At 38.8% G+C, this 19,778-nt stretch overlaps 1 protein-coding gene across 4 annotated transcripts in view; it reads left to right on the top strand.

The window, feature by feature from the left end:
- PPP4R1 (protein phosphatase 4 regulatory subunit 1) overlaps nucleotides 1-19,778 on the top strand; it is a 31,420-nt gene that overhangs the window by 7,726 nt on the left and 3,916 nt on the right. For 2 of the 4 annotated variants that reach the window (XM_035124896.2, XM_035124898.2), the window contains 14 exons: nucleotides 1,145-1,280; nucleotides 2,114-2,220; nucleotides 3,128-3,270; nucleotides 4,296-4,442; nucleotides 5,728-5,835; nucleotides 7,611-7,676; nucleotides 8,188-8,346; nucleotides 8,683-8,813; nucleotides 9,381-9,892; nucleotides 15,593-15,768; nucleotides 15,935-16,033; nucleotides 16,843-17,028; nucleotides 19,036-19,197; nucleotides 19,521-19,621. In XM_035124896.2, coding sequence (XP_034980787.2) covers nucleotides 1,145-1,280; nucleotides 2,114-2,220; nucleotides 3,128-3,270; nucleotides 4,296-4,442; nucleotides 5,728-5,835; nucleotides 7,611-7,676; nucleotides 8,188-8,346; nucleotides 8,683-8,813; nucleotides 9,381-9,892; nucleotides 15,593-15,768; nucleotides 15,935-16,033; nucleotides 16,843-17,028; nucleotides 19,036-19,197; nucleotides 19,521-19,621 — 2,233 coding nt within the window. The remainder of the gene's footprint in view (nucleotides 1-1,144; nucleotides 1,281-2,113; nucleotides 2,221-3,127; nucleotides 3,271-4,295; nucleotides 4,443-5,727; nucleotides 5,836-7,610; nucleotides 7,677-8,187; nucleotides 8,347-8,682; nucleotides 8,814-9,380; nucleotides 9,893-15,592; nucleotides 15,769-15,934; nucleotides 16,034-16,842; nucleotides 17,029-19,035; nucleotides 19,198-19,520; nucleotides 19,622-19,778) is intronic. The other 2 variants (XM_035124897.2, XM_060277907.1) reach the window with 2 other exon arrangements.

The following is a 19,778-nucleotide window of genomic DNA, read 5'->3' as shown; positions in this document are numbered from 1 at the left end:
ATTTGATCAGATTGCTGCTGAAATGAATAGTGTTGCAATAACTTGGAAGATAACATGGATATAGGCTGACCTCTTCCCCCACCCCACCCTGAACTTAAAACTAACTAACAAATTTGAAGAAATACAAAGTACAGCCCATCAGCATCTAGATAATTCCACCAGATGCCACAATCACAGGTACTTCGCTCTGCTGCTTCCAGGAGCGAAAGCCTTGGATTTGCTTTGCTTTAGCATTATGCCTGAACCTAGACTTGTGGTTTGCTTCCCTCCAAGCAATTAGTCATAACCTAAATTTTTTCTTGGCTTTACTGCCCGTGGTTCCTATGTAATGCTAAGCAAAACTAGGGCAGCACGGTAGGAGCAGAGGAGAAGCAAATTTTTTAGCCCTGTGCACCAGCATGCTGAATGCTTATATAGTGGTACCTCTGGTTAAGAACTTAATTCGTTCCGGAGGTCCGTTCTTAAGCTGAAACTGTTCTTAACCTGAAGCACCACTTTAGCTAATGGGGCCTCCTGCTGCCGCCGTGCCGCTGGAGCAAAATTTCTGTTCTCATCCTGAAGCAAAGTTCTTAACCCGAGGTACTATTTCTGGGTTAGCGGAGTCTGTAACCTGAAGCGTTTGTAACCTGAAGCATTTGTAACCCGAGGTACCACTGTATTTAAACTATATTTAACCTTAAGAGTGGTTTTAAGTCCTGATTTTGGTTTTAATGAAACTGAACTTCCCAACTACTTCTTTCTTGGGTCTTCATCAATTTTGAGGTTCATATTCATTTATGTATACAAATTTGGCTATTAGAGATCTTTATCTGGTATGAGAGGAGAGGTTTTAAAAAACAGTTACTTTACTAAAGGACTAGTAGAAAAAGCAGTCAGCTGCAGATGATGTGTCGTTTGAAAAATATTTGAGACAGAAGGAAATTGTAGAACAATTTTGTACAAAAAGTGGGTACAGTTCAAGTAGAATGGCTGAATTGTACAAACGCATGCTTTGAAAGGGAAGAATGGTAAAGGCACACAAAGTTTTAAGACTAATCTGTGTTAAAAGCAGACTGCTGCATAGCCTAGCTTCTTCTCAGCATTAGGCATCTGTTTTAAAATATAGATTTGTGATTATAAGGAATGTTTCTGATGTCTCTGATAGTTGGTGTGGATGACTACAGCTCAGAGTCTGATGTGATTATTATACCTTCAGCCCTGGACTTTGTCTCACAAGATGAAATGTTGACTCCTCTGGGAAGATTGGACAAGTACGCTGCAAGCGAGAATATTTTTAACAGGTATGGTATTTTAGCCTAAATAGACTGTTTTATAAGGAGCTATCTTAAAATGTTTTGTGTGCAGGACAAAACTAAATCTCTTACATGGAAATTCTATGAATTAAATTCACACACCTGTCCACCTTTTCCATTTAATGCATTTTCTGTCCTTATCAAGGACTATTTGGTACTTTGTAAGAAGATATGTATTTAAGATTTATATTGTATTCACACTATAACACAGTAATGTTTGAAGAGACTACGGTTCATTTCCAAATGTAAGAATACTAGCTGTACACATGATTAAAGATGGTGGCCTCCTTGTATGTTACATTTTAGTGTATATTTAATGTAACGTCTTCGTTTACAAGGATCTGTCTGCCATCTGATACTGGAATATACAATGTTGTAAAATTCACCTTAGTTTTTGTTGAGTTCTAAGGAAAGATTTCCCTCTCTTTGTATTCGGTATTCTTATACAGTGGTTGGATTTTAGTATTCTTTTCTGGGTAATAGTTCAAAATGGTTTGTTTTGATTTTTTAATGTTAAGTATTCTGTTCTGAAGAGTTTTTTATCCTGTGGGCAGCAGGCCGTATTTGGTACAGCAGGCAAAAACTTGGACCAGGAAAGCTGGGTTCACATTGCCACACAGCCATGAAACTTTGGGCAACACACACACTAAGGGTTTTTGTGGGCAAAATAGGGTAACTCATATATACTACCTTGAGTTCTTTGAAAGAAGGCTTGGATGCAAATGTGTTATATTAAGGTGGGATTGATAAATTATTTCTTGAAATGTAAAAGCTATAAACTTAGTTCCACAATATTGCAATTTTATTCTCTCATGTTCTAGGCAAATGGTGGCTCGAAGTTTGTTGGACACTTTGAAAGAAGTGAGTGATGATGAGAGAGATTGTATTGCTGTACTGGAAAGAGTCAGCAGGCTAGCTGATGATTCAGGTTTGTAGTATGAGCTATCTTAATGAGGGAATGAAGTAGATTAAATGTTGGGGTGGTTAATGTGAATAGTGGATAAACTAGATTATACTTCATTCTTTATTCCATGCTATTAGTATCCTCAATAGATCATTCAAAAAAGCAATTGTTGTTTTGCAGCTGCTGCAGGATCATGATTATAAAACCAAATTCATGTTATTGCTGGCAGCCACTATAAAGAATATTTAGAAAAGGATCAAAACTACCTATTTCAAAATGGCTCCTAATAGCAAGGAGGCTTTTCAGGAAAACAAGGAGACCATAAAATGAGAGAAAAATGGAGACTGGCATAAGGTTCTAAAGGCAGATTAAAGGCAGAAAGTGGTAGGGAAGTGCAGTGGGATGGGGAAACTGGCAAAAATTGCCTCCCTTCCTATTCCACTTAGCAGATGCATCCTCTGGATTAAAAGGACTTCGGTGAGCACAGGGACATCACTTGAATTCCACAATTAATACTACAGTCATACCTCGGTTTGTGACTGCCTCTGTTTGCAACTGCTTCGGTTTCCAACCACCATGGACCCGGAAGTGTTTACATCCGGGTTCCGTGGCGCGCGGATGCACAGAAGCGATCTGCGCAGCATGCGCAGAAGCGCTCTATTGGCGCTTCGCACATGCGCAGAAGCGTGCCTCGGGGAGCGACAAATTCGGGGAGTGACCGGCTCCACGGAACCAATTGTGGCCACAAACCGAGGTACCACTGTACTTGTTGCACTTTTAATTCATGAACGATAAATTAGAACCCAAAACGATTCCTTTATGTCCAATTAGAGATAGTTTGTTAGTACTGCATTATAGTAGGTATTTGACTTTCGATCAGGAGATCAATAACATATGACTTACTGCTTCATCTTGACATTTTTATTAATAGAGCCAACAGTACGAGCTGAATTGATGGAACAGGTGCCTCATATAGCTATGTTTTGTCAAGAAAACAGGCCTTCAATCCCTTACGCTTTTTCAAAATATTTATTGCCTATTGTGGTGAGATACCTTGCAGACCAGAACAACCAGGTGAGAATTCTTTGAAGTTATTGAATAAATACACAGTTGTGTACAGATTTTACATGTTTGAAATAAACTACATGCAGATCCTGTGATCTGCCCACTTGTTATCCAAAAATTCACTTACATAAACAATTATACCCAAACCTAGCTACATGCACAGTTGATTCAGATATCCGAATAGCCACAATTTGCCCATTTCTGTACTTGTTTGTGGTTTGCTGGTTGGCAGCAGCCATTTTAGGGTGGAGGGAGATAATGGATTAGAAATGTTCCCGTAGGAAATAATGGAAATCGGCAGGTTGTTATGCAAATGCTCTTCTAATAAACAGTTTCCTGAGAATGCATTGTGTTCGGTAAGCGGGATCTGTGTTTAATAGTATAATGTTAATACTCATCCAAATAAATGGTTTACATAACAGCATCAGTATGTATGGGACTAGGGGGGGGGGCAAGGCAGTTTATCTTAATAATTTCACAATTATTTGGATCAGTGAATGTCCCAACAACTAAAATAAGATTAAAGAGTTTTGAAATAAATTTGTGTCACAGACTCAGTAATTAAATTAAACAATTTATATTAGTCTTCCACAAACCGATGTCCTTATAGTTCAAAACATCTGGAGGGCATCATGGTGGGAAAGGCTAGTCTGTATGAATAACCTGTTTACTTCTGTGTTCTCTTTAGTGCCTTTTGCAGTGGTACTTGACCAGTGTTACATAGCAGCAGTAGTATAAATATTATCAAATTAAAGATTTACAATGGTATCATTCCATATGTTAAAGAATTCATGGAAATAAATACTAACAGTGTATGGCAATATCCCAGACAACATAATCCTATGTGGATCCTATTCAGAAATAAGGCCCATTGAGTTCAGTGGGACTTATTCCTAGATAAATATAGAGTGGAGCCTAAAAGTGATTCACAGGAGTTAGCTCTTGCTGTCTTATAAAATGTTTGTTCTAAAGCTTAGTTGCACAGATGAAAACATAATTCAAATCCCTTCCTCTCTTCTTCTTTTTAAACTTAGGTGAGAAAAACAAGCCAGGCAGCATTACTTGTTCTTTTAGAGCAAGAGCTTATTGAACGATACGATGTGGAGGCCAAAGTATGCCCAGTTCTTGTAGAGCTGACGGCTCCAGACAGCAATGATGATGTGAAGACAGAGGCTGTGGCAGTAAGTTGGAGGATGACTTTGCATTGTCTATATTAATTAATTATCTGGATTTACTAAACAGCAAACATGCTTGCTTTCCCATAGAGTATCCTTTGCCATGAATGAGATGTAAAATAGTGCTTTGCAGACTAAAATAATGGTGTAGTTATAGAATGTTTCAGAGATCATAAAACATTTTTGTACCAAGAACACAGGAAATGGAAGAATGGTGATGCTTCAATCCTGCTCACAAGTTGTTAAACTCCTGGTTAACTTCCATGGAATAAAGCATCAAAACTGTACAGGATTGCATCCACTGAACTTAATGTGGACCAAGAACTCAAATTAGAAAATAATTAGGAAAAAACATTAATTGCCTTTGTTCTGTCTTATTGGGCCTTGCAAACAAGGAAAATTATTTCACCCATGATTTCTTTCTTTGTCAATGTCTGGTGGAGGGGGAAAAGGAGTAAAAGGGATCACCCCATTCAGCTGGCTGTAGCTCAACAGCCATTGAAAGCTAGCAGCAGGCACTTCCTTTGACACTTACTTGATCAGTGAGAGAGATGTGGTCTGTGTGTGAGAAAGAGTGGAGGGAGGTATGTGTGATCTGTGTGAGAGAAAAAGTGTTGCATTTATTAAAATTCTATCACATCCTTCCTCCCAAAGGAGTCTCAGGTACCAGTATATGTATGGTTGGTGTGTGTGAGTAGGGAGGGGAGGTGCAGGTAGGTCTGTGTGTGAGAGAAATGCACTTGGGCAGGCAGATGCATATGTGTCTGGGGTCTGTATGTGTGTGTGTTATGCAAGACATAGTGAGTGTGGTGTGACCATTTTCTAGATTTTCCCTGGTAGGAATGTGGGGAGAATCAACATTGTATGATCTCCACAATCTGGACTAAAAGGTCATAGCTGACTTCTCACATTACCCATATGGGGTGGAGCATGAAGCAGCAATGAGTGTGCCCTTATGTTGTGTTATGCTACCACCAGCCCCACCAGCCATTTTTTGACTGGTGCCCATGGTGCTTTCCTAAAATTCAAAATACTACTACTAGTCCAAAAAGGTAGGCAACCGCTAGCTTAGACCAAGAGAAACATTTTTTCAATGTATCTGCCTTCTGTTAATTTTAATTGGCAAGAGCATTTTGTTTCAATGTACAGAGAGGATGCAAGAGAAAATACTAATTAAGCATTTTGTAATACACATTTTCATAAAAATGCTATTGGATTACAAGTAGGAATTTTCGCATATCTAGGAATGCAGTGATACCAGATGCATAATCAATGTTTTTCTTGTAATTAGATAATGTGCAAAATGGCCTCTATGGTAGGAAAGGACATTACAGAGAGGCTCATTCTTCCCAGGTTTTGTGAGATGTGCTGCGACTGCAGAATGTTTCATGTTCGTAAGGTATGACCTTTTTCCTCTGTAAATCTCTTATTTCCCTTCTTTACCTTGCCATGCTTTTTTTGGAAATGGAAGGCATTTATTCTAAGTAGGAATCAAAACCTCCTTTGTGAATGCACTGATCTCTTGGCAGCTTTGAATATGCAGGTCTTTCCTGTTTATTGGAATGAATGGGGAAACTATAGGTAACCATTATGGCCATAAGCAACCATTGTCTTAAGATGTCAGTGTGGCATCTAGAAAATATGACTTGGAACTCTGAAGACATGACTTTAAGTCCCTCCTCTGCCAGGTAGCTCAGTGGGTAGTTTTGAGTGAGTCATTATCTCAGTAGCTAACCATCACTCATGGTGGCTAATAGGCTTAAAATGTGATAACTCCTTGTATGCCATCTTGCACTTCTTGGAGGAAGGACGGGATTCATTAGCTCCATTCACAGCAAGGCAGGACAGAAATGAGGGATTTCCAGGGCATCAGTGCAAACGAAGAAGCAAGTAAACTTCAGCTGTTGCTGATACTCTCTAGGGTTTGGCATTTCACTAGCCAGAGCACATACTTTGAATATTGTCCAATCAAACAGTTGTAAAAATTAAAGTATTAGAATGATAATATTTGACTGCTATCCTATCCTCACTTTATTCCGCAAAGATTATGGAATCCCAAAATTAAAATGCTAGTATCATAAAGCTGGGAAGGATCAGGAAGGACATAAAGATCAGCCCAGCTACTCTAAGGCAGGATCTTACATACATGAATATATCCTCTTCAAATCATAGAATTTTAGAGTTGGAAGGGAGCCCAAGGGTAATCTAGTCCAACTCCCTGCAATGCAGGAATCTCAACTAAAGCATCCATGACAGATGACCAATACAACACAATTTGTTGGCCAAAGCAGAACAAAGTCCATAGTACTGAGGTACATCAGTGCAAGACAAGACCTGACAAACAAATGAGCCATTGCTGCACTATGGGAAGGGCAAATTTCTCCAAATTTGTTATTGGCATCATACCCACACGAAACATTTAAAGCACTCTTCCACCACTTTAAGAGTCATGGCTTTCCCCAGAGAGTAATGGAAACCATATTTTGTGAAAGGTGCAGAGACCCTTATCAAACTACAGTTCTCAGGATACTTTAGGAGAAGCCATTACTCTTAAGGTGGAAGAAGGGTCCTTTAAATGTATGGTGTGGGTGCAAGTAAATTCTGAACTTTAGGGGGGAAATTCTATCTTGACTCAAAATCTGGTGATTGGTTAACAGCTAAATGTGAAATGAGATCCACCCTTGTTCTCCCCAAAGGAAAACATAATTGCAGTGAATGTTCACCTCATTCAGCATAAGCTCTGTAGTAAAGGGATGAACCAGAGGGAATTGGGTAAACTCAACAACTTAGGAAATAAGACTTTTCTGATGGCCCACACTGGCTCATAACTTGAGTTTCCAGAACCTTTTTAAAAAATGTATATTTTATCCTACTTAATACTTAAACCAATTGTGCTCTTTACCAGTTTGTTCCTGCAACTTTTAGGGAAACAAGACTTCATATCTGTGGTATTCTTTAGTTTTAAATTGTTCATATCAAGTTGTATCTCCTATTTTTAAATTAGCTAACTTTAAGATTAGAACTGCAGTGAGTAATAAACCTGTGACTCAGTGCAATAGATTTACAGTTGATTGGAAAACATTACACGGAGTAGTTTGAGAACTGCAGTCTTGCTTTTTTGAATAGTTTTTGTCTGCTCGGTGTCATATTATAATAAATGTATTGTTTTTTCAGGTTTGTGCAGCCAATTTTGGTGACATCTGTAGTGTAGTTGGACAGCAAGCCACTGAAGAAATGCTGGTAAATCCAAAATCTGAAATAGGTTTTGATAAACTGCAGTTATAATTCTTCCTATTGAAATCACTGGAACCAAAGTACACTGATCACTAATTTATGCTAGATTTCATTAATGCCTTTTACCAACTTTAGTGCATCAGCTACGGCTATTCCTGGACCTAGATATCCTGGCCACAGTTACACATGAATTCTATGTGGGGCTGTTCCAAAAGCTACAAGTTGCACAGAATACTGCTGAGTGGAGTAGCTTACTGGAGTACTGTAGCTTAAGCTCTTTGTGAGACGATGGGATGGTTTTTTCATGCCAAAACGAAGCAATACTGTATAGTAAAGCAATTCCAAACATAGGAAGCAAAAAAATGAATGTGCCCTTTTCTTAATCTTGTCCATAGCATACTTAATAATTTCCCACTATAACATTTTACAAGTTTATGAGGAATTACTTCAAGATAAGAAGTCAAAACCTTATTAAAATTATTCATACAAAATTTGTGTTATGCTTTGTATTTTTCAGCTTCCTAGATTTTTTCAGCTTTGTTCTGATAATGTTTGGGGTGTGCGGAAGGCTTGTGCTGAATGTTTTATGGCTGTTTCATGTGCCACATCACAGGAGGTCCGGCGAACAAAATTATCAACACTTTTTATTAACCTTATCAGTGACCCTTCACGATGGGTAAGATGTCCGTTGTTAAGCTCCCCTCCTCCTCCTGCAAGATTCTTGACAATTATTTTGAGAGAGTTAAATTAATGTTTAAAGTATTGATAATACCATTGACATGTGGAAGAAGGGTAATGTATCATGCAAGGTATAGAAGCTCCATCCTCTGAAGTATTTTGTAGATGTTATGTTTTCAATAACTATTATGGCTAGAAATTTAAGGCAATTCTATGTCCAGATACTTTGGTCGTTTTACTTATTTGTTAGATGCCACAACATATTTTACTACTTTGAAAAAGCATAAGGAACAGTGAAATATTTAAAGGAACTCTCTGGAATCCATTACTCTAGGTCCGCCAAGCTGCCTTTCAATCCCTGGGGCCTTTTATATCAACGTTCGCTAATCCATCCAGCAGTGGTCAATTTTTTAAAGAAGAAGAATGTAAAAACACTGAGGATCGGAACCTTGCAGAGGAACATAGGTATGGACTGTTTATTAATTTCATTTAAATTCATTGGCTCTTAGCATATTTTTTTTACTGATACTTTGATTGTATGTTCTGCCATTATGAAGGAAATTTCATGTCCCAACTTCTGAGGTAGGATGGGTTTTTTAAAAAAATCTTTCTTTTAAACAACCCAACCATTCTGATTGTTAGACATACACATTTTCTGGGTCTAGCAATGAAAAATTGTGGATACAGACTATATGAGCCAAATGTTCATTCTTTTTGAAGTACCTTAATTTTGATGCTGCCTGTTGGTGAGCAACTAAGAAAGGCACAAGTGTCCTTATGTAGACCAGCGGTGACTGACTATGGCAGAAGTTGAGGCCAGTTTATTTTGCACTACAGTGCACATACAGCTCCTTGTGCTTTGGTGTGACACGTGTCTTTAATTTCGTGTTTGCTTGTTTGTCCCAGCATCCTACCACCCTCCATTTTTCCCTTTGTGACCTCCATATTGCAGATTGACCACCCATGTTGTAGCTAAATATGTGTTTATAACCACTGTGGTAGATAACACACACAATTATTTTCTTTGTCCAGCAATGAAAGAATTGTAGATACAGAAGATATCCCAACACACGAGGTACAAAGCCAGATTGAGTTGCCTTTAGATGCTGGTGAGAGTGATTTTGCAGAGACCCTTGAAAATGACAAAGAAGAGAGTAATTCCATGTTGGTTCATTCCCTGCCTGAGACAATGTTTCATTGCACTTCGTCTTCAGAATCATGTCAAGAAGCAGCAAATAAGAACAAACAAAGTTTTGATTGCTGTAGCATAGCAGTATTGCCAGCACCTGCACCGAGTTCCCAGGAAAAAACCCTTTCTGATCAGGAGCTATATAACTCATTCAATTTCTGGAGGACTCCACTTCCCAATATAGATATTGATTTGGAACTTCAGGAAACTGCAGAAACACTTGATTCAGAAACTCAGGAAGGAGAGCAGGAAGTTGTTGCATCAGCTTCTTCAAACGTTACCATGGCTACAAGGAAGGAGTTGGAAGAAATGATAGAAAATTTGGAGCCTCATATAGATGATCCAGATGTTAAAGGTATTAATACATGTTAATACATTCCTAGTTCCAGGTGAGGTGTGAATTAGATGCCTAGAAAAGAAAGATTAAGGCCAATTAATAGGAACTGGAACTGAAATGAATCTTAGAATCCTGTAGGTAAATAGCCTTGATTTATGCAAATACACTATGCTTACTTATCAAGAAAATCAGGTCTCTGTTTTGCACCACTACCCCCCCCCCCTTTCTGTCCTTCCATTTCCTTTTCTTGATTTCAAACAAAGATCTAAATTACAGGGTGAATAAATTGTTACAAGTTAGTTGGGGCAGTTTTCCTTGGCCATTTTACTCCCTGGTTTAAATGTTAAGTTGCCTGTTAAAAAGTGATTTGGGTTATCAAACCCAACTATATCAACATATTGCAGTACATTAGAAGTGAAGCTGCAAGCCCAAAGTCTCTACCATCCCTATATAGATTAATTTCCAGGAACCCTCAAGGGCTGCAAACATTTTGCATTTCATTTAATATTTTGCTATCAGAAATGTCATGGAACATGCCTCTTGATCTCTGTCCCACTTCACTTTTAAATATTTTGTGGCATGTGAAGGTCTGTTATGTGGGTGTAATTCATAATAATTTGCATAAATCTGTCTCCATCTGAATACAGTTGCCCTCAGGACTGGTTTACAAACCCTCTTCTTGGCAGTTTTTTTTCTGTAAAGTTACTGAATGTTCCCAGGTGTTGCTGAATCTGCTATGTATTTTGGAAGGTGGTCTCTTTATCTGTTCTCTCTGAATTTGGACACCTCTTAAGAAAGCTTGCGTGATGGTTCCTGAGATCAAGGAGCAAGTTTTTGTCTATTGATATAATTGGACACCATTTTGAATCAAGATGGCATACTGAACCTTTCAAAACTGTGCAAATTTTAACCACCAATTTCAAAACAGTACTCACTTTTTTGTTTCTTAGAATTCCCAAGCAGTGCTGGGTCTGAGACAGCTAGTGTAACATCTATACTAGTTGCGGAGAATCATGAGTGGAAGGTGCTCATGTGTCCAGTTTGTTGACTTTGCATAGGCATCTGGTTGGCCACTGTGAGAACAGAATGCTGGGTAGGCCTTTTCCAGCAGGGCTCTTCTCATGTTCATATGAAAGATAAAAGTTATGGTAGCAGGATCCACCACCATATTAGGGGTGTTGGTTGCAGTACACCTCTTTATGAACTATGGAAGAAACAGGTCAGCTGCCTCTTACAACCAAAACAAAACCCAGTTTGTCCCATTTCATTACTACTTAGCCCTTATACGTGATCTTTGATTACAACTGTTGGTCATTGTGCTAATCTACTAATTTAATCCATAAATGGTTAATTGCAGAAAATGAGCTAGAAAATGAACTACTTGATCCATTAATGATGTCAGATACCAAATAGTGACTCTGGACAGCTTATTATAGTCTCACCTCAGTTGGCTTGGGTTTGAATACAGAATCTCAAAATACACTTTATTAGGAAGTTTCCCACCCTTGTGTTTGCTTAAATGAATTTTCACTTGCAGGCAGCTTGCCAACATGTGTACTACTGAGTAGCTTCTTAAGTATTGTATCTGTTAGAGGACTTTCTGAAAGATGGGATTCAGTACATGAAATGTTCCCTATGCGAATGCACCACAGGAAGCGTTTTAAAATTATACTCCTCTGTGAAGTAATCACATAGCAACTTACTGTGTTGTTAAGTAGAAAGGAAGTAAGAAAGCGCACTTCAGGAAACAGAAGCTGCAGATGATAAAACAAACAGGAGGATGTTGTATTGCTGTGCAAGCATTGTATTTTAGCAACAACACACACAACTAAAATAATAAATAGAATTTACTAAATGAAGGAAATAAGAGGTACAGTATAATTTAAATCAGGGCTTCCCAAACTTGAGTCTCCAATGGTTTTGGTCTACAACTCCCATCATCCCTAGCTGGTAGGATAGGACCAGTTGTCAGGGATGATGGGAATTGTCATCCAAAAACAGCTGGAGACCCACGTTTAGGAAACCCTGAATTAGACTAAACAGATCATTGCCCTGAAATTTCCCCAGATAACTTAATGTGATCTGACCAAGGCAGAATAGAGCGGTACTATGACTTCCCTTGATCAGGACACTAGACTTCTGTTGATGCATAAGCTTTTTTTGCTGTTTACTCATGTTAAGTTAGGGTCTACTAAGACCCCTAAATCCTTTTCACAAGGTACTACTGGTAAGCCAGGTGTTCCCCATTTATGCAGCTGGCTCTTCCTGCCTAAGTATAAAACCTTACATTTGTCCCTATTAAAATTCATTTTGTTCGTTTGGACCCAGTTCTCCAATCTATTAAGGTCAGTTTGAACTAGGTCTGAGCTCTAACTATCTACCTCATTTTATGCTTGTTTTAATAAGTAGCTGAAAGTGCTTTCCATCGCATTCTCAGTTACTTGTACACACTTATATTGCTTTAAAGCCATAATTGTCTCTGCTGCTTTTCTTCCTTTGCCCTTACAGTCATCTGCCGTGTTCCCTGTGCTTCAAAACTTATTTAATCTTTAATCTTATTCCCTGTAGTGGCTAACATGTTGTTTTTTTAATGCCGCAGTACTACATTGGATGTGATTACATAATAAATGTTCATAAAAATCACGAGTTGTCACAGCCAATGTCATATAATGCACACGTTGCATTAGAGAGGATAGCATGAGATGTCTCATGTAATGGTTTGGTAGTCACTATGTTTTAGGTAATGTGAGAGAGATACATTTTGATTTGAACCGGGGGAGTTGGGGAGGTTTCAACTGAATGGGAAAGGAGCCAAAAGCAATGTGTTTTGGTATTGATGCTAACCGAGGTATGATTCACATGAAGTTGCAGAGTCAGACAAGGATAAAAGCCAGTACCAATTAGTGGTGGTGCCCCCAAATTATTCTATACCTGAATGACATTTATTTCCTTAAAGTTTCACAATAAATTCTTTCACTTTCAGGACCTAAAAAAAAGGTCCTGAAATTGCAGTATCTAGTTCCTTTGATTTTAAGAAAGTTTGGAAAGCAGCCTCTCAGGTATGGTTTTGATTAAGGGTTTAATGCTTTTGCAAAAGATTTTAAAAGATGACTGGTAGTAATGTGTAATGAGTAGGTGAGAGAGTTGTGAGGTAGGGTTCAATTATTCAAATATCACCTCAACTGTGAGTTCACTACACCAGGATAGACAGACGCAAGGCTTGCAAAATATACTGTATTTTTTCCTAAACCCCAAGATCTACTCAAAGCTGCCAATGCAAGAGGCATGCACATAAAATAATTTGGGGCCTAGGAATCCTGAATGGAGCTCACAATCTTTCACACAAAACTGTAATTTGGGTTACCCCAAGCTTTCTACATTTCAGCAGTATAATTTAGGGTGGTAGGGAGAGATATCAGTTTGTTGCTATTATTTGCACGCAATTGGGAGTCAGAAGCCCATGCTAATCTACAGCTAAGCATGTACAAGTAGATCTAGATCTAACTTCTGCCCACTGTGACACTAGACAGCCTTTGGCAAGTTTCTCTATCTCTCCTTTCCTTCCCCATTCTTGACAAATTGGAGATAATAAAACTGGCATCTCTTTAAGGATGTCACAAGAATGAATAAAATAGTGAATAGAGAAATAGTTAAGCATTCAATGTATGTTATTATTGTTACTAATTATATGGATGCTTTTATTATTCATTATATGGCTACATGCAGCTCATGTCAGCAAGCCTTGCTTAGTTATGCCTAGCAAATCCTAATTCAATCACAAGTTAGTTCCCAGTGTCTCAGTTCTTATAGCTGCATATTCAACACTGAAGCTTTGTTTGGTTTCTTCAAAAGAAGATTCTGTATCTCGCCCCCCCCCCGGCAGTCTTTGAAAAGCCTAAAAACCTAGGCTGAACATAACTCAGTGACCCCTGTCTCAAATGGCAAATGGCCAGAAACAGTGGCTTCCCTAGGATGAATTGCTTCTTTCATCTATTTGCTGAATATAACAACCACTACAGATGACTGTGTAGCAGGAGGAGAACCATACAGTCAACTTTGTCTGTTGGCCACCACTGATGCCTATAGTCTATGGTGGTCAATTTGTGCAGTAACAAGAACATAACAAAATGTGTAATGAGATAAAGCTCAATAACTACTTTAAATACTCTGGATGTATAAATTAGCAGAATTTGTGTATCATGAACATGCAGGTCTTTGAATCAGCTGTGAGTGGACAATATTAAATATATTAAATATACCCCTACATTGTTACTATCAAAATATGCAAGACTTTAGAAAGCAAATGAAAAATGCCGATGCAAGGGGTCAGATTAAGGCTATTTAAAGGACCTAACTTAGTCAGGTTCATTAATTTCATTGGCTCAGCTCTGAGTAAACGAGTTGAATACCACCAAAAGACATGAAAATTAAAAGTCAAATAAATTCTTGGTTTCTTTTTTATTTATTTTTGTTTCACATTTTCAAAACTATTTATGACAGCTGAAAGTTTGTTTTCAGATCCACACCAAAGAATTGGGACCGCGATGTAAGAGAATTGTAGCTTCTCAGTCTTACCTACATTTATGTTACAACTAAATATAATGAACAATGTGAATGTAATTAAATTAAATAGAACTGAGAGGCATCAGTTCTCAGCACATTTTGAAGAAATAACCTTTCATATTTAAAGGCATGAGGTGGCTCCATAAGATGATGGATTTCTGAAATTATGAAGTTAAAACAAGGAATAATGCCTTGAATTGTTTCCAAAGTGCAGGAAAAAAGAGAAGGTTACCAAGATGTGGGGAGTGTTAGGAAGGAAAAGAAATATCTAGCAATGTAAGAAGCCAGATAGCACTCCCTGGTTTTTTTAGGGGCCAAATAATGCTGTGAGAGTCCACATGGTTGCAGAAAGAAGTAAAGGGCTTCCTTGGTAGCCCTCCAAATGTGTACTGCCTGTTCACCAATTTACTATTATCTTTGAGTATGTGTGCTTGGAAACCCTAGTGGAACTGCATCTTGCACTGTCGTACAGCTTTCATTTAGAACAGGGGTCAGCAACCTAAGGCCCATGGGCCGGAAGCAGCCCGTGAAGGTCGTTTGACCAGCCTACGAGCTGCCCCTGAACCGAGCTGCCTGCTTGCATGCTGCACTAAACTGGCACAGCACGGCACGGGGACTCGCTTCCTTGGTGCCGGAAATCACATCTGCGCATGTGCAGAAGCTGGAAATGGTGGGCACACATGCTCCGGCCCATGGGAGGGATCTCCACGGGACCAATCTGGCCCAGGCAAGATAAACCTTGCCGACTCCTGATTTAGAGCATTGATAGGATGTTTTTTCATAAGCTTGGAGCAGCTTACAAAGCAGATTTCATGCCATCATCAGGGTAAAATACTAAAAGCAATAAAATGCAGCTTAAAACCAGAGTCTGCACATTCCCAAAGTTTACCTAACAGATTTATCCCATGCTTAACCAGAAGTGTATTGTAATTCTTTCTGAAACCATTTAAAGACTTTACACCTTAGCAGCAAGATCATTCCATAGCCACAGGGCATTTCTGTAAATGCCCTGCTTCCATCATGGAGGTTCTTAACTGCTGTATTAATGGAATATGAAGCAGGGTGTGGGGGAAGTACTACTACACCACTGAAATGTTTGTGTAATGGGTGTAGAACAAGTTTTTGACCTGCTTGCCCCCTTCCTTACATGCACAGCACAAGTGGAGGTGCTCTCTGCTGCCCTCCGAGCCTCAAGCCTGGGTCCTCAGGAGGAAACGACAGCAGGCATTGGCAAGTCAGTGGATTCTGAGAATGAGCTGAGCATCAAAGATCAACTGAGCTTTACATCCATTCAGGATGACCCAGTGCCTTTAATCAGTGATACTGTTGAGGTAAATATTTGGCTGCAATGAATTTTATCACTTGAGCATCTGTCAGTTAATGTCAAGTAGCTTCATTTTCATATGCTGTAGCATTTACTTTTGAGTAAATATGCATGGGATAGTGCTGCAGAGTATGCCTGCATTGTAAGTTGTTGTTTTTAACTTTCCACCACAGGACATTGTAGAATCTGCTCTGCGTTATATTCATAATGATTCCGACTTTAGCACTAATAGTAGTTTCAGCCCCGAAGAAGAAAAAAAATCTAAAATTCAGGTATTTTTAAAGAGTTTTCTCCTTGTACATGAGAGAAACTGCAACTTAAAAGTAATTTTACATGTAATATATGATCCGACACCTGTAAGTATAATTTTTACTTTGCTTAAATTGTGCACTGTAAGTTTCTGCCTCTTTTTTTTAAAAAAATCTGAACTTTGATATTTAAAATTGAAACCTGAGCCTCCTCACTCAGACTACTGTTGTCCCCTTGAGAGCATCATCAGTTGCAAATCTGACCTGTACATGCAGTCGGCAAGAATTTATTATTAACTTATTAACTCTAGTGAGTGTGTGAGAGAGATGGCTTGTACTATGCACAAGCTTTTCTGTTTCCCTTTTGCCGTAATGGCTTCAGGCACCTGTAGGCAAAACAGAAACATCGTAGCCCATATAGTCAGCAGGGTGGTAGCTAATCCTGTTGCCCTGAGTCATCACTTCCCTTGTACTCTCAGGACCTGGGGCACATGTGGCAACCTTTGACCTATGGTGGCTGCACATGACTCCCACCCTCATTTTATGGCTTCTCCCTCAACTATCATCATCAGCCGTCCTATTGGGACTGCAGGGCCCCTCCATCAGCTCTGTTGAAAGGTGAGCCACTTCGCTCCTGCTCTCCTTAAAAAGTTCCCATTTATACTTGTAACAAGGTGGATATTAGAAGAATAATTAATGTAACTTAAGAAATAGTACTTGAATTTTCTTTTTCATTCTCTCTCCCTGCAGTCTTAACATTTTTAATTAATTATTTTTATGGCGATGTAGTTTTCTCAGAACATATGCTTAAATTCATATGCTTTGCGTTTTAGGACATTGTACCTCAGGCCTTGCTGGACCAGTATTTATCCATGACTGACCCCTCTCGAGCTCAGACTGTTGATACAGAGATTGCAAAGCACTGTGCCTACAGCCTTCCAGGTGTGGCACTTACCTTAGGTAGACAGAACTGGCACTGTCTGAAAGATACTTATGAGACGTTAGCCTCTGACATGCAGGTAATGTTCTTTATAAGACCTGAAAGTACTAAGATACTATGGTATGTGCAATTTGAAATTGTATGCTTTGGCTTCTCTAGTCTTCCAGGAACTAGTCTAAGGTTCTTAATGCAGTGGGAAAGTAGAAATGTTGAGCCACTTCTCGTTACTATAGCATTCTTGATGTTTTTTTCCTGAGAAGAGGGATATCTGAGGGGAAGGGATGGTAACTACTTGTGTCCTGGAAGGAGAATTTGCACATGTCTTTATCATATTTTTCTTTCTAGGGGAGGAATCCTATAAATCCTATACGTAGTAGGCTAGTGTAAAGCAAACCAGTGTAAATTAAGCTGGCATAAAGTTACTCCAGATCCAAATTCCATTCAGCAGCAAGGCTGTTGCTGCCTAAGCCAGCCTAAGGCTGGCAAAGGGAAAGTAAGCCTTTAAAATAGTATTTGAATTACACCAGCCTGTTTACTGGTTGCCAGATTTCATGACCAAGATCAACAGGCTTAGGACCCTTTTCCAGGGCTTATGCTGATTTAAGATCTACTAGGCTTTGCTCAGCTAACTGGGCTCCATCTGGCCTAGAATGGGGAATATAATCTTGCAGATCTCTGGCTGAGCTGAAGATGAAGGAGTTAAGCAATGTAGCCTGGTTGTACTGGGAACCTCCCAGTTCAGCCAGAGATCTGCTGAATCCTAACCTACTCATTCCGACAGATCTTGCTGTAAGATTGCTCTGTAAGCCATAAATAACCTATTGGATTTCTTTTTCCATTCATGCTGATCAACTAATAGATTTGCTGTAGGAACAGCTTGCTCTAATGTAATTTCTGAAACCCCCCAGCATTCTTCCTTTTTGAATTCAATGCAATGAATCTGCTAAACTCATAAAATAATTCAAAGGAAGGATTAGAAAAGAACTTTGCACTGTGCCAACATTTATCCCAAGAGTTTGCGATAGCATTCATACAAGGCCAGTGTTTACCAGCTGTATGGGATTAATCTTATTATGTCTAAAATTCTGGACAAATCAGTAAAATAGAATTATGAGCACAATCGTGTGTTGTTTTGCAGTGGTGAAGAGAGCCTAGGATTGTACTTCAGACACCTATGCAAGGGGTGCCTGATCCTTTGGCTGTGGTGCTAGAATTTTGAAAAGGTTCCTCTTCTGCTGGGTTTGCAGGAACACAAAAGGTCTTCTGGGGAACAGGTAGAGGAAGTTAGGACATCTTTTGTTTTCTCCTGTTGCCCCCAAAAAGTTATAATAAGGGATTGAATGGAATGAGAACATGCTTAACATATTTTTTGTTTAGGAAAGCTGACCCAAACAATTTCTATTTTGTATAAACTGCTTAGAGCTGTGGTTTTTTGATTAAGTGGTATATAAATCTCTATATATTATCACTCAAATAAAAAGTTCGTCTTCAGCCCCCTTTTTATTTTTGTTTCGACTACGGTAGACCAACACGGCTACCTACCTGCATTAATATGTTAACTGATTGTAAGTTAACTGATTAATTGCAGCATGGTAGAGGAACCAGATCTGAGAGATGCTTGGCTTTTTGGTGAAAACAGCTCCACATCTCCTCTGTTTCCAGTAATATCTAATAAATAAAAATACATAGTGTGATTTAATTGCATTGAAAATTTTGTTAGGCCAGGGTAACTTGCCAGAGCACCATGATGTCCATCATGGGTTTTATGTTACTAGACTTCACCACAGGAAAGAAGCGATGCATGGAAGGAGCCATTTCTCCTTTTTGTCTAGTTTTAGCCTTCAAATCAAGCTGTAAATGTGTAGATTGTTTTATTTACTTTTGTTCAGTTTCAAGGCTGGGTGGAGTGAGTGAAAAATAATATTTTTATTTTATCAGCTTTTTCTGGCTGCTGTTGTAAAATAATCTGCTGAACTAACTTGCTTTCAGTTGCTGTACTCTTGGCTGTGCAACAAATCTAACCCCTAGCCTTGAATAAGTTGTATGATTTGCTAACAAGTTGTCTTTGTGCATTGTTTCCTCTTAGTGGAAAGTTCGAAGAACATTGGCATTCTCTATACATGAACTTGCAGTCATTCTTGGGGACCAGCTTACAGCTGGTGATCTGGTTCCAGTCTTCAATGGCTTCTTAAAGGACCTTGATGAAGTCAGAATTGGTGTGCTTAAGCATCTGCATGATTTTCTGAAGGTACATACTCCTTTTATGCATACAAAATAATCACCCCCTTTCCTTCTCCCTGCATGCATACTTCTGTGGTGACAGATCATTAAATTTATAAACTTTTAGAATTTAGTAAAACTTGATGGATATCATGTGATGAAACTGAAGATGTGTTTAATTTCTGCCATCATTCACATTGTATATTGCATTACTGTCTTGTTCCAGGATATTTCATAGAAATTCTGGAATATTGCCTCATTTTTGGATGGACTATAATCAACTATAATTTGATAAACTGCAATCAACTATAATTTGTATGGTTCTGAAAACATTCATCTTTATTTTTTCAGCTTCTTCACCTTGATAAAAGGCGGGAATATCTGTACCAGCTTCAGGAATTCTTAGTCACAGATAACAGCAGGAACTGGCGTTTCCGAGCAGAACTTGCTGAGTAAGTTTTAGTAGTAAACTATGCTGTCAAAATGCTAGACCTGATTATTAATGTAGAATACCACTTCTCTCTGGGCACAGTTTAGGTTCTGAGAAGGTGGAAAAACCCACTAGCTGCTTGTTTTTTATTCCACTTGCCAGATGAGAGGCTGAAACTT

The sequence above is a fragment of the Zootoca vivipara genome, chromosome 8 (genome assembly GCF_963506605.1).
Source record: "Zootoca vivipara chromosome 8, rZooViv1.1, whole genome shotgun sequence".
Taxonomy (NCBI): domain Eukaryota; kingdom Metazoa; phylum Chordata; class Lepidosauria; order Squamata; family Lacertidae; genus Zootoca; species Zootoca vivipara.
Note: the sequence above shows the minus strand (reverse complement) of the source record. Positions and strands in the feature narration are given on the sequence as shown.